Source organism: Boleophthalmus pectinirostris, unplaced genomic scaffold, assembly GCF_026225935.1.
Source record: "Boleophthalmus pectinirostris isolate CB_2022bp ecotype Guang Dong unplaced genomic scaffold, ASM2622593v1 HiC_scaffold_17, whole genome shotgun sequence".
NCBI classification, from domain to species: Eukaryota; Metazoa; Chordata; class Actinopteri; order Gobiiformes; family Gobiidae; genus Boleophthalmus; species Boleophthalmus pectinirostris.
Genome location: NW_026571115.1, coordinates 7,987,158 through 8,002,628, shown reverse-complemented (window position 1 = coordinate 8,002,628; position 15,471 = coordinate 7,987,158). Strand labels below are relative to the sequence as shown.

General features: G+C 38.0%; 1 protein-coding gene across 1 annotated transcript in view; it reads left to right on the top strand.

Moving 5' to 3' along the window:
- cacng2a (calcium channel, voltage-dependent, gamma subunit 2a) overlaps positions 1-15,471 on the top strand; it is a 123,373-nt gene that overhangs the window by 68,120 nt on the left and 39,782 nt on the right. Inside the window, exon 2 of the mRNA XM_020933232.1 lies at positions 12,802-12,885. Coding sequence (XP_020788891.1) covers positions 12,802-12,885 — 84 coding nt within the window. The remainder of the gene's footprint in view (positions 1-12,801; positions 12,886-15,471) is intronic.

The following is a 15,471-nucleotide window of genomic DNA, read 5'->3' as shown; positions in this document are numbered from 1 at the left end:
GATCCTAATTTTGTAGCATATTGAAAACCATGGATAGATAATACAGATGTACTCCAATTAGTAAAAAAACAACAAAAAATTACTTTGAAAATATTGTAAATGATATATTGACCACCTTTAAAACCATTTAAATGCCCTATAGTTCACAAATTTGACTCTTGTGAGCTTTAAGTTTTGTTATAATAGTGTTGCCTCACAAAAAACATACCTGGAGTTGTGTTTTGTAATTGTGTAATTTGTGTAATCCTTTATTATTAGTCTTTCTATTAGGGGTGTAATGGTACATGTATTTGTGCTGAACAATTTTGGTACGGGACGTTTGATTCAGTGATTTCATGCAATTTTTGTGTTTACATTCTGCCACTACATGTGCAGCTACACGGAAGACTCAGCTCTTTAATATTCACAAGGGAACTCGTCTGTGATTGGGGTGGCAGTGTTTCCCTCAGTGCTTTATAGTTAGGGCGGCCGCCTTGACAGCAACAATTGCCTCCCCGCCTTGACTACGTCCCTCCAAACCATGTGAATCCTCACAAAACTACGGTCATCGTGCCTCGGTCCTCACTTTCGCCTTTCCCCCAATACCCGCAACCTCTGTCCCTAGTGAAAGTGTATTTTCAATCACTGGGGACATTGTAACTGCAGCAGATCTGCACTTACCGCAAAAAACATGGACAAGTCATTTTTTCAAAAATATGAAAATTGAGTAAAACTTCATGCTGGAACTGTTAGTGCTGCACTTTACTTTTTGAAAAATGTAGTTTACTGTTTACAATGAATTTATTTTTTATATTATTTCATACAATTGTTGCTTATTTAAGAATATTTTATTTAAATCATGAGTATTACCAAGCAGCACTTTGCATTTGTTTTATTTTCTAGTTTGTATAATGTTATAATTGTTGGTTTAATAAACACACAAATAAACAACCAGTAAATGGTTTTGCATTTTGTTACCATACTGTGCATGATGAACCGAACCATGACTCCAAAACCAAGGTACATACCGGACCATGATTTTTATTTACAGTTACACCCTAAGTGTTTCCAAAGCTCAAAATGGTCTGTTGCACTTTGTGATGTCATGAAGCAGTAGTTTTCAGGTTAACAGCTACTTTTATTTTTAGTTCAGAAGAGATTGGCAATTCCAGAGCTGAAAACATCCAAATGATTCTGGTGATGGCATATGGAGTTGAAAAACACAGTGAAGCACTTCCGGTATCACCACATGACATCACAAGGTGGAACAGAATTTCCAATCTCTACTGAACAAAAGGTAGACAGAATAATAAAGGTTTGCTCAAATATGTGTGAATGAAACAAAACACAACTCCAGGTATGTTTCTGATGATGTAACAACATTATAACATGACTCAGAGTTCACAAGAATCCATTTTGTAAAATGTGTGACCTTTAAATACTCTAATATATGTTTTTGTCAGTCTTGTAGCCTCTTGCATACACGTTGTCATTCTTCATCCTCTGTTGGACTAGTTCTGATGTTAAAAGTGTGAAGAAGGCTCCTGATTTGGGACAGAGGGAGACCTGCGGTGTGAGTTAATGGTTGAATTTTTGGGTGAAAATTGCACAGCGTCCCCAGCCTCAGGTGCCTTTCTATTTTGAGAAAGAGGGCACGAGCCAAATGAGCGTTTGTCTTGATTCTTCTGCCTAAAAGCACGAACAGACCAGGGTCGCCGCGGTGATGAGACCAACGCGCATACACAAGAATGGATGACGGTTCTCAAGCAGCGCTATTGATAGTAATGGTGGAAAGTTTAGGAGTTACCATGGAGACACAATGCACACTAGGGAAAAACAAAATAATAAAAGACTGTCTGAAAACTCAAGAAAAAACACAAAATGGATTTAAACAGCGAATTTTTAGGAGACTGATGTCAATATGAGCATTTATGATCCTGTTTAGGTGTTTGATTTTCCCGACAAAAAGCTGAGAGCAACAAACTGACAAACTGTTGGCTAATGCTAGATAGCTTATGACTGTAATTTATCATGTAACATTCTTGTTTAAGAGTATAGAATAACCCTGCATTCTATTAAATATCGGTACTGGATAAATCCCAGCAAGGATTTCATTCCATTGCAGCAGTTAGGGAAAATTAGTCAGGCTGGTGCCACCTAGTGTCTCCACTCAATTTCATTTCTCTCCAGCGACTAGGTCAGGAATCAGAATACACTAGACTGTTCACAAAAAACCCCGAAAGTGCAAGTTCGGGCACCAGCCAATCAGTGAAGAGTGATATATTCAGTGTTGTCAACGATTCCCGAGATCGAGGATTTAAAGCTGGAACAAAGAGAATGTTTGGTAAATTTTATCAAGGGGAAAGACGTTATTGTCCTTCTTCCTACGGGATTTGGGAAAAGCTAAATATACCAGTTAGCCCTGTTAGTGGAGCATTACATATGTGACTACCAAATAGCAGCGATTGGTTAAATGATAAAAAGTACCCGCCTACCTTCGAGCGAACGAATCTAATACTGAGAGGTCAGATGGTTTCTACGAAGTGAAACCAGCTGATGAATCAGGCTAGGGGAAAATATGGATGCCCAAGAAAGTTTTATGTCAGGTATCACTAGCTCCTGCTAATAAATAGAGTGTGTTAGCAGTGTGTGTGTTAGCTGTCGGCGAGTGAGTATTACATGTTCAGAAAAAAACTTGTGCCTACTGTCAAATGATGTGAAAAAAAGACTAAATGTCACTACAATACAAAGTTTTTAGAAGACATTTCTCTACTCATACACAACTTAACATATCAAAAATGACGAAAAGACAATTCTCCCTGTTTACTGTGTGCATTTAACTGTGATGCAAATCCAATCGACTTGTCTGCATCGCACTAGTGTGAGTTTGTGTTTGGGAACCACGATTTGATTGGCCATTCCACTGCACATTCTCAAGGTGTAGGTTAATTTATAGTTCTTAAGTCAGTTTTTTATGGTCAGATTGTGTAAAAGTAAAGCTCAGATTAAAGTCTACCAAAGCTTCAGACAGAGCAGTGCTTCCACTTAGCTTCACACAATGAGGGAATGTTGAGGGCATAACCTGCGTGTTTATTGATATATATTTTGCACATCCCTATTGAGTTAGAAGTATAAAGGGTGAGCTGTCTTTTTCACAGATCTGAATTAAAAGTGCACAGTGTAACTTTTCTGATAGTCTTATGGTCGTCTACCTACAGTACTTGTCTCCATAGTTAATGCTTTGTCTGGAATGTTCCATAGCGTGGCATTAAACATATCTGTATCTATATGTTTTATCACTCAAAAATACCTTGAATATCAACTTGCATTCTTGCTGTGAGTAGGGTCGCCTTTCCTCAGATCTGACTTGTAATCCTGGTGGCATCACAGGCTTCAGACATGGCTTGGTTCCTGTATGGTTCGGACACTAATTAGTTCATATTCGCTCTGATTTGGACTTGATTTTGGCCTAGTTTTTGCCGTGGTTTAACCTCAGAGAACCACCGTGTCTCATATGGCAAAATTGTACTAGTCCTGATTTGAACCTGATTTAGTTTAGTCATTTTTAAAGTATTTTTTGTCTTTTTGTCATTTTAAAACATGCTTTATTCTTTTATGACATTGAAATATATTGAATTATCTTGAAAAGCCAGATATTTTACAGTACATATATTCTATATTCACACAAAAACTTAAACTATTATGGCTAATTCAAATAAATAAAGTCATACATTCACAAAACCAAGAGTACTTTAAAGGTGCATTGTGTAACTTTTCCACTGGGATCCGTCACCTGCTTGTTTCTGGAATGTTCCACGGTATGAATATAAACAGCTCTACCTTAGATTTATTCAATTAAAAGTGGTTTTATAGCACAAAAATACCTAGAAAAAATAGGCATTGTTGTGAGCGGGGTTGCCTCTACACAGATCTGACTTGTAACTTGGTCTGATTTGGTCTTCATGAAGATAGAAAGGTGTAACACCAGACTGTGAGACATTCCAGACAAAGGAATAACATCTCCACCAGAAAAGTTACATAATGCACCTTTAAAATTTGACAATTTGTTAAAAGGTACATTTTTGTGGTACCTTCCAGTATCTGAGCTGTTATCCTGTGTCTCCCTCTGAATCATCCTAGGACGCATCTTTGGAGCTCCATAAATTCACCCCCCTCTGCCCTGCCCCTGCGCCCGCCCTGAGAGCTTCGGTGCGGGCAGGAGCGGGAGCACGATGGGGGTAATGTGGTGCTTTATGGATGTGAAGACTGAACTGGACACAGGGGGCAGACGGTGAGAGCGTAGATCAACCCATGAACCCAACCGTGCACAGAGGACAGAGGACGATGGTCGACTTCACTACACATGAGTTGTACCTGATTTTTACTGTCTTAAAATATGAAAAACAGGACTAATTTATTTACAGTTTGCAGTGGTCCAAAGTTATTCCTCATTTACCTTATGTATTCAGAGCACCGTAATTATTCACCACGATGAGTTTTGTAAGTGCTTTTACCTTTTCACAACTTTTAGGGGCCAGAGTGGAGTTTTGCCATCACCATAAGAACACCTATGCATACTTCCTGGTTCACAGAGGATAAAAACACTCTGTAATTACATGCAGACAGTACACAGTGGTTTCAATTAGGTCCTAAGAGCTGCTTTAAAATTATATCTGTACTGGCAAATCTGATATTACCTTATTATATGGGGGGGAAATCTGGTATAGGTCCTTTAAAACTTTGCACTACTAAAATTCTAATCATGTTTTATTGCCCATTTACATTTTTTTTTTGTAGAGCACTGCAAGCATGATCTAAATAATTGGTTGAATTTATGATATTAAACTTAATTTTTACTCTTTTGAGAAAAAAAAAAAAGTTAAAAATCATCACGTGACCAGAAGAACTGCCAAAAGACTGAAATATGAACTGACAAACTAATACAAGAATCATATTTCAGAACATGTTTGTACCAGAGCTACAGGAGACAGAAAATGTTGTTTGTAAATGAAATTTGCTAATTACGTCCATTCAAATAATGTTTTTGTTTCATTTGCTATTAGTCTTGCAGACCTACTTGAAAGCTTTCTTAAAATGCAGAAAAAACTAAAATAATTTTATTTTTCAATATTAACTTTTGAGTAAATTTATGGGAAAAAACATCAAAGTACACATATGGCATGGTTTTGTAAATTGTCCAAGAATTCAATAACAGGATGTACTTTTACTTGCCTTGAAATTAGCGTTGTAGACAAGACCGCACTAATCAAGACCAAGACCAGTCCGAGACCACAGGGTCCCAAGACCAGGACCTCTGAGGGTCGAGACCGAGACAAGACCAAGACTTTTAAAGGTCGAGACCAAATCAAGACCATCTTTGTCATTTTTGAGATTTATTTGTTTTTTTACAGTTATTTTGGCATATTTATATCAATATTTTTTATAAATCTATCTCCATTTGATCTGGTTAATGTTAATTTAGGCTTAAAATAGGCCAAACAAACTGTACTGCACTTAAACACTCTTTTTTTGGACCCTCACCCACAGTTTGAGAACCACTTCTTTAATCTGAGTTCCACTGGGACTTTACAGAACACAACTTCAAAGTTAATCAAATTAGGTTTTTCAAGTTCATAACATTTACAGTTACATTATCTTCTTGGTTTTGCAGTGATATTTAGCAGCCTCTGCACTTGACGAGTGTCAGACCTCGAGTCCAAGAGAAGACCGTGACCAAGCACCATCAAGATTGAACAAGACCGAGTCCAAATGCGCACAATTTTGAGACAAGACCAAGACCATAAAAAAGCAAGTCTCCATAAAAAAGAAAAGTCTCAAGTACTACGACACTACTTGAAACTATTCATCTTAGTGGTTGAATGCCTTTATAAACTTGTGTGTAAATTTGTGTAACATTTTTCAGAAAGTGAGAGTGACCAGTAAGCAAACTCTTCAACTTTGTGACACTGACACACATGGCATCCTCCCTCAAGCTAAAACACCCCGAGCTTCTACTACATTTTACATTTTACTATTTCAAGTTATCGCCAGTGCAAAAAGTTGTATTCTCGAGTTTCTACAGAGGTCACATGCTCGATAAAAAGTGTAGAAATAAGTTTAGGGTAAAGCTGAAATCTTTCCAAAGTCATGTCCCTGGTGCTGTGTGGGTTCGTATAAAGCTTGTGGGCATAAACTTTTATTTTTTTAATTCTTCAATCGTAGCTCATAGTAAGTCGGTTTTGCTTAAGCGGAGTATAGCACAGTCGCCATGGAAACTGCCTCCTATGTGGAAGCGCTGGTCAGATCTGAAACAGTGGTGTGGGATGATATTATTACTGTGTTCAATATTAGTGGGATTCACTGCAGTATCCAGCACAAGAGGAAGGCAAAGCTGTACCAACACAAATCGCATCAAATTACTCAAAGGGCCCATATTATCCTTTTTTCTGAGCTGTGTTCTAATGTTGTTTTCTCATCACAAACATACCTGGAGTTGAGTTTTGTTTCATTTATACGTTTTACACACAAATCTTGCGTATTATGGCTGAGTTTTTGTCTCAAACTGAAAACGCTCTGTTCCATCTTATAATGTCATGTGGTGATATTTTGAGCCTTTTTGTCAATCTGTGCTGAATGAAAAGTAAAAGGTAGCTGTTAATAATAAAGGATTACTCAAACACGTGTGAGGAAACAACATTATAACAGACCAGAAAATAGTGTAACAGCATTATGACATGGTTTAAAGCAATAATTTTGTGTAATTTAGAATCTTTAAGTGGCCTATACCTGATTTTAAAAAGAATTGTCTTGCCCCAGCACCAATATATTGTATAAGCAGCTCTTGAGGTCAAAATAAGTCTGCTCTGTGCTGTCTGCATCTAATTATGAAGCACTTTATTGTCAGAGAATCAGGAAGGGCACGTTAGCATGGTTCATATCTCTGTAATTACTGGGCCTATCCACACGAAACAAAAACTGGCACAAAGTTCAACGTCTTCTCTGTCAGTATATACAATAATGTATGTTTTCCACAGTAGTTTCATTATTTAACCCCAGAGACTTGGTTGTCCTTAGTTGAAATGACTTGAAGATACTAGATGTATATGGCAAGTTTGCAGAGGAAATCAAATAACAAATTATGATACATAATGATAGGTCAAGGTTTGTCAATCATAAATCATCATGACTTTGGATATTTCTTTCAAAAACAGTTGTGAATCTAGTCCTGGTATAGTCCTGGTTTAGTCCTGGTCTGATCCAGTCCTGGTGTAGTCAGTTTCAGTCCTAGTTTAGTCCTGGTTTAGACCTGGTTCAGTCCTTGTTTAGTCCTGGTTTAACCCTGGTTCAGCCCTGGTTTGGTTTAGTCCAGGTGTAGTCAGATTCAGTCCTAGTTTAGTCCTTGTTTAGTCCTGGTTTAGACCTGGTTCAGTCCTGGTTTAGCCCTGCTTTAGTTCAATCCTGGTGTAGTCAGGTTCAGTCCTAGTTTAGTCCTGGTTCAGTCCTGGTTTAGTCTTGGTTTAGTCTTGGTTTAGTCCTGGTTTGGTTCAGTTTTGGTGCAGTCTGATTCAGTCCTGGTTCAGCCCTGGTTTAGTCATGTTTAGTCCTGGTTTAGTCTTGGTATAGTCTGGTTCAGTCCTATTTTAATCCTGGTTTCGTCCTGATTTAGACCTTATTTAATCCTGGTTCAGTCCTGGTTTAATCCTGATTTAGTCTTGATTTTGTCCCGGTTTGGTTAAGTTTTGGTGTTGTCCGGTTCAGTCCTGGTTTAGGCCTGGTTCAGTCCTGGTTTAGGCCTGATTAAGACCTGGTTTAGGCCTGGTTTAGTCCTTGTTTAGTCCTGGTGTAGTCAGGTCCAGTCCTACCTTAGTCCTGGTTTAGTCCTGATTTGATGTGATGATAAATACACAGATTACAGATTACGGATTACAGATTATACATTAAAACTGCAAAATAACACACCTATGAGTTAAAGTAGTTCTTTGTGTGTATTAATATCTGCTCTGATTGTGACCTGTAATATCTTCATTTATGTGTGGAGATGTTTGGGAGGAAATATCAGATTCCAGTCTTTCTGTAAAGTGTTGCATTGTGAGTAGATTTGAGATTTGTGTCATAATATTAGGATTGTGTTTCTAGAGCACTTTTCAAACACAGCCAGGAGCGTTTGCATCTGAGAGAAAACTCAACTGATAAACTAATACAAGAATCACAGGCATTTCAGAACATGTTTGTAGAAGTCTCTGTCTGCACATGGATACGGACCAGTGGTTTAGTCCTGGTTTAGTTCAGTTCTGGTTTAGTACTGGCTCAGTGCTAATCCTAATTTAATGGTGGTTAAATCCTGGTTTAATCTCAGTTTAGTCCTGGTTTAGTCTTGGTTCAGTCCTAGTTTAGTCCTGGTTTAGTACTTGTTTAGTCTTGATATAGTCTGGTTCAGTGCCGTTTTAGTCCTGGTTTGGTCCTGATGTAGACCTTCTTTAAGACTGGTTTAGTCCTGGTTCAGCTCTGGTTCAGTCCTGGTTTAGTCCTGATTTTGTCTTGATTTTGTCCTGGTTTGGTTAAGTTTTGGTGTTGTCTGGTTCAGTTCCTGGTTTGGTACTGGTTTAGTCTTGGTATAGTCTGGTTCAGTTCTATTTTAGTCCTGGTTGAGTCCTGGTTCAGCTTTGGTTGAGTCCTGGTTGAGTCTCGGTTCAGTCCGGGTTTAGTCCTAATTTAGTCCTGGTTTATTCCTGTGTAGTCCTAGTGTAGTACTGGTTTAGTCTTGGTATAGTCTGTTTCAGTCCTATTTTAGTCCTGGTTTTGTCCTAATTTAGTCTTGGTTTAGTCCCAGCTTGGTTCAGTTCTGGTATAGTCTGGTTCAGTCCTATTTTAGTCTTGATTTATTCATGGTTTGGACCTGATTTAGACCTACTTTAGTTCTGGTTGAACCCTGGTTTAGTCCTTGTGTGGTTCAGTCCTGGTTTAGATCTGGTTTAGCACTAGTTTAGATCTGGTTTAGTCTTGGTTTGGTTCAGTCCTGGTGTATGCTGCTTCAGATTTAGTCCTGGTTTAGATCTTTTTCTGCATAAAAACGGTTAACCTTGTAGTTTAGATCTGTACGGATATTCTGAAACGTGATTCTTGTATTAGTTTGTCATTTCACATTTCAGTCCTTTTGTCGATTCACCTTTGAACAGAATCCTGTTACTAAAACATAAATCCCAAAACTTGCCAAAAAAATCACAATGAGATTCTCTTCCGAAATCGCTCAGTTCTACTTGTCAAAACCTCTCCGTCTTTGCCCCTTACCTTACGGCCTCCCTCTCTCTCAGGTCCTGTTCAAATGAAAATACAGTTATAAAACATTCAGGGGTTACATGTGGCAGAGAAAGGCCCCAGTTAAGTGCCACATAAATCTTTTAACATAATAAGTGAAGCCGTTTCCCCAATGGGCCCCTGCTGTTACAGATCACATTGCAGTGTACAGTGTGGGAATGTCAGGCTGAACATGTGAATGGAGGGAATATAAGCACCATACGAACTGAAGTATGAGGAGTTTTGTGTGTGTTTAACAATTAGGGTTTTGCATTTAATCAGATTTGAATTGTCATTTTTTATTGTCATTATTCAGTTTGTCTGTCTGCAAATGTGCATGAAGTTTGGAGCAGAGTTCAGACTTTGGAGGAAGAAATGTAATTTTTTGGGGGTTAAATTTTAATTATTTAAGTAAAGTTCAAATATTTGATCAGTGTAGAGTTAATACAAAATCTAAATTGTTGTTCTCCTTTGGTTTCATAATTGTTTAGAACTAGTATACTAATTTTCTATTCCTGTTTTAAGTCTGGTTTAGACTGTTGTTTCCCAAAGACTGGGTCGCAACCCTCGGGTGGGTCGCAAGAGATTTTTTTGGGTCGCCTTGTCACGATCTGCATGTAGGTCTACAATATACAGTTCTACCTATACACCTGATCTGTTGTGCTCTCCTCCTGCAGCCCGGACTGGAACGTGCTACAGAAACACAGACTGATCCCACCTATGTCATTTGAAATGTTGAAATGTTAAGACATGTTTTGTATCATTTGTAATCTTTTTGTATGGTAATTATTTTATTGACTATTTTGTTCCAATATTGCTGATTCAATTGAATGAAAAGAAAAAGAAATGGGCTACATTTAATGTCCAAATAGGCGACTTATGGATCCTTTTATTGCTGCTTCAGTGACTGTTCTTCATTGTTTAAAACTTGAGTAATACTAATTGTTCAGAGAGACACGATCACTCAGTCAACAATAAAAAAATTCTCATTAATGTTCAATAATGCTCAAATCCACTTTTATTTTATGATTTACGAATAATGTTTATTGACTTGGGTGGCCAAGGTTTGTGACTTTTAAAATATGGGTGCCCAGAAAAAAAAAAAGTTTGAAAAATTTTGGGAAACACTGGTTTAGACCAAGTTTAGATCTGTTGAGGTTTTACATCAGATTTAGTTAGAGAGTTTAGTTTACTTTAGAGTTCACTTTCCCTGTCCACTATTCTGTATTTTTTGCCCTGGTGTAATCTTTGTTTAGTAGTACTACTTCCAGTGCTTATTTAGACCTTGCTCTGGACCTGGTTTAATTCTGGTTTAGTCCTGGTTTAGTCTTGGTTGAATCAGTCTTACTTGTCAACTGCTGGCATACTAACTTCCCTTTCCCCTCTCCTTTCCTTTTTTTTGTTTTGTTATTGAGATCTTGCTTGGTTTAATGATGGTTCAATCATGGTTTAGCCCTGGCCCAGTCCTGGTTTAGTCTGGAATTAGTCCTGGTTGGATCCCTTACTTGATTTAATTCTTACAGTCTTGGTTTGGTCCAGCTTTAGACTTGGTTTAGACCCCGTTCAGTCCTTATCTAGTCCTTGCTTCGCCACAATACCTAGACCGATCATCCCCTCCACTTGCTCCTCCCCTCGCGGCGCCCTCTAGTGTCCGTTTGGCGGCGGCGGCCTCATTATTACGGCGTGGTTCAGAGGTGGGTCAGGGGTTGGTCATTACAGAGAACAGACAGCTGCCCGTGCGTTCAATCGGCCTGTATTAGCGTATCATTAACTCCCCCCATTATACGAACAGGTGTGGGTCACTATGGCGCCGGGTGTTTGTGATGGCGGTCCTGGCAGCTCGGCATCATGGGAAGCGGCGAGGGGAGGGGGGAGTGGTGAATAGCCCTGGTTTGATATTGACACCTGCTCAAAGGAGAGTTCAAAGTGCGCCAGATGAGAGGCAGTTAGCGTTGCCGTTTTTATGAATGAAGACCAATGGGATGCGATAAACCGTGCATCATTCATTTTTCAAAATAAAACTGAAAATAACAAAATGGGGGGAAAAATAAAAAATAACTAAAAAACGGATTATGATTCAGTTTTTCGCATACGGACTAAACCAGGACTGAACCAGGACTGGTCCCAGGACTAAACCAGAACTGAACTAGGACTAAAACAGGATTGAAACAGGACTAAACCAGGACTGATCCCAGGACTGAACCAGGACAGGACTCAGGACTAAACCAGGCCTGAGGACTAGGAGGACTAAAACTGGACAGGACTAAACCAGGACTGAACCAGGACTAAACCAGGAACTGACTCAAACCACTGGAAGGAAAGGACTGAAAGCAGGACTGAACTAGGACTGAACCAGGACTAAAACAGGACTAATTACCAGGATACTGATCTATGTTATAATATTGTTGTTATTTCCTCATCAGAAACATAACTGGAGTTGTGTTTTCGTTTCATTCCCACATGTTTAACACACAAATCTTGCATAATTAGGCTGAATTCTTCTCTCAAACAGAAAAAAAAACTCCACCTTGTGTCATGTGGTAATACAGGAAGTGCTCCATTGTGTTTTTAAACTTCATACACCTTCAATAGAATCATTTGGATAATTTCAGCCCTGGAATTGAAATCTCTACTGAACTAAAAGACAAAAAATTTACTTGAAAACTACCACTTCATGACATCACAAGGTGGAACAGAGCCTTTTGAGCTTTGGAGATGTAGACAGACTAATAATAAAGAGTTATTCAAACGTGTGAATGAAACAAAACAAAACTCCGGGTCTGTTTTGGGGGCGGTAACAACATTTTAACATAGATTCAAGTTTTGCGTAATATAGGACCTTTAAAAACAGATTTTATAGCAAACTCATAGATAATATCATGCAAATTTGGGCTTTCTTAGATTTCAAATGACAGGCTTTGGACAATTATGATCACTATACTTATCCTGCAATTACAAATTCAGCTTTTCTACGTTTTATTATAAAGAACCTTTTTACATAATTTTACTGAATAGACATAAGTGATGGGTCAAATGGTTGAAAAGCTCCGAGACTCTGACGTGATTTTTTGTGACCGTTCGGATTTCCAGGAATTAACTTTCGCAGAATTTATTCCATGAAAACAAACGACATTTCAAAGCGGCCTGATATGACTCCTGTCTCTTACACTTTTACTCTTTAGTCTAACTTTATCTAACTTGTATAGATATATGTCATAATATAATATTTTATTTAGTAGCTGTTGGAGAAACATCACAAGTTCAAGATTATTTTGTTCAATGAAGTTTTTAAAGATACACTGTGATGGGATTTTAAATACTATGGAACTTTTTATTGGCGATTGTTTTTATTTTATTTCTTATGATTATATTGTGACCTTAATTATCGCAATCATTGATTAACTTAATAATATTTTCCTAATCTAAACCCGACTCACATCGGTTGGGGAAGAATTTGAAATGTGAAATGTTGTGACAGTGTTTTGTTGAGATGAGTAAAAGTGTGTGTTTTTCTGTGTCTTCAAACAGGAAACTTCAAAGGCATGTGTAAACAGATAGACCACTTCCCAGAGGAGACGGACTACGAGGCCGATCCTTCTGAGTACTTCTTACGTGAGTACAATCCTTCCTTCACTATCTCTGCGTTTGGTGAATATACACAGTTCTGTTATTGTCTTAAAGGTCGGCGGTTCAGTCCCAGTACCGACCTTTACATGTTTTTTGTCACTGGGCAAAACACTTGTCTGTGTGAATGTAGTTTTTGAGTGAAGAGTTGGTGGTCGTCAGAAGGGCCGATGGAGCCTCGCACAAGTCAGTGTACCCCAGGTCAGCTGTGACTCAGGGTCTGGCCACACTGCACGAGTATTTGGCCCAACGCGAATGTAAAAACTGCAACTTTTGGACGCGTATTTTTTAGAATGCATTAAAAGTGAATGAGGGCGGCTCCAATGCCAAAATCTACGCACGCATGTCCTGCCGAAACATAAGATCCATCCTATTTTTTGACGGGCTTTGCAAGCGTAGGCGCAAATCCCCATCAAAATACATAAACAGCATGTATCTATTGTGTTCCTGGGGCAGTTCTGTATCATTTGAAAGAGCCCTGGTCCAGAAAACTGTCAATTAATGCTTTGAAATTTACTTTTGAAATCATCGTGTTTGCTGACGTGTGCAGTGTGGCCAGGCCCTTAGGGAGCGTTCACACTTGTCCTGGTTTGGTTCTCATTTGAGCCCAGTTTAGGTCTTAATGTAGATTTGATTTGTTCCTGTTTGAGTTCTGGTTTAGTCCTGGTCTAGTCTTGGTTTAGTTCCGGCTTCAGTATAGTCCTCCATGTGATGCGGAGATTGTGCAAGTGGGAACGCCTCCCTTGTGTTGTTATTAAAATTGTGTTAATTGGTCAGGACTTTCTCAGTAGGACGGTATTGTTTTGGGTTGATGGGGAAACCGGAGTTCCACCACACAATGAGAAACATGCAAATTCTGCACAGAAAAGAACACGGAATCTAGGCAAGGCAAGTTTATTTGTAGAGCACAATTCGTACACAAAGTAATTCAAAGTGCTTTACAGAATAAGAAATACATTAAAATCATAATAAAAACAAATCAAAACATAAATAATCATGAAGATTAAAATTAAAAAAGAGACATAAATTGGAGAGAAGAGTGCGGAATGAAAAACCATCTATTACCTAGCCATCTACCAATCTAGCCACTGTCTACCAAATTTGACATTATGATATTAGTCGACTTATTATTTGATCGGGACAGTTTAATCTGCCTTTTTACTTATAAAGATGTTGTTTTGATTCTGATTTATTTGACAGGGACATTGCAAAATAAATGCATTGCACAGACCAGATTTAGCTCATTTTCCTTGTATAATCTTAGATCTTGTACCATCTTTCATGCCACAACCACTTTTAGTTGATTAAACATTGCAAAGGGGATGTCTTTAGTTAAATTTCTTTAGTCAACTACAGCTCTGCTAGAATCAAACTACAAACTTCCTGTTTCGTGGGCGTACATGTCCTCTCTTTAGGCTCCCCTTGGCTCCACTTCTGTAACAGTAGCTGCAGTCTTACAGCTGTGTGCCTGTAAACACATCGATTGGGGCTCGTGTTCCAGCGAGAGCAGGACCCAGGCGCTGCTCAGAGCTTCACCCAGAGACTCTAATCCCAAACACAACACCATACAGGCTAACGTACTCCCGCTATACTCCGTGTACTCTCAAGTATGTTTGAGAATGAGGAAGTGAAAGATTTTAAACGCTCAAATGTGACTAGTCAGCGGTTCATTTTTTGATTATGGACATGGGCAAGTCAAAGGATTATTTCTATTGTACAGTGGGACTTTTAAAATAAATTATCAACCAAATAAAAATAAATTAACATTACGAAAATATGATGAATGAAGGCTTCTATACAGATTATTTATGAACAAACTGGATTATTGATAGAAATTTTCTTTTTTCACATTTTAATTTAGTAATGCCACTGTCTTTGTTATAAAAGAACGGCTTTCTATTTGTGTTTTAGAGTCTGTATAGGCCAGATAATATCAAAATATGACTACAATTATTTTTATATCGTTGATTAGTCACATTTATTAGATTAACCATTACAGCCCTAGCTCATATTATAATACTGGTATGATACTTATTACTTATTAATTACTTATTAATTAACTGTATTATTCTGTCTTTTTTGTAAATAGATTTAAATATCTTTTTGTACTCGCGCCTGTGTTCAAGTGTTGAAAACTAGCGTCTTTAAAGGTACACTATGTAACTTTTCTGGTGGAGAGTAGGGGTGTGTAAAAATATCAAAATATAATACTATATCGTATTATTTAATGTGCTGATACAGTATCGATATCGTGGGCTCCTGTATCGATATATCCTCATATGCGATATTGAGTATTTTTTGGTATATTTTACTAAACTATTTTGTTACAGTGCAACAGTTTTGTTGTTTGTTTAGTGGAAGGAAACTGTTTTATGCAACACATTTGACATTTTCATTGTTTTGATGATTAAAATGTGCATATTTCATATTCACATTGCACAAGAAGTGGTTTAACAAAGACCTTTAGTATCACAGACATGATTTAGCCTTTGTTTTTTATTGAACTGTATCAAATCGATTTGAAATATATTGTATCGAATCAAAAGTGTACCGGATATGTATCGTATCGTGGCC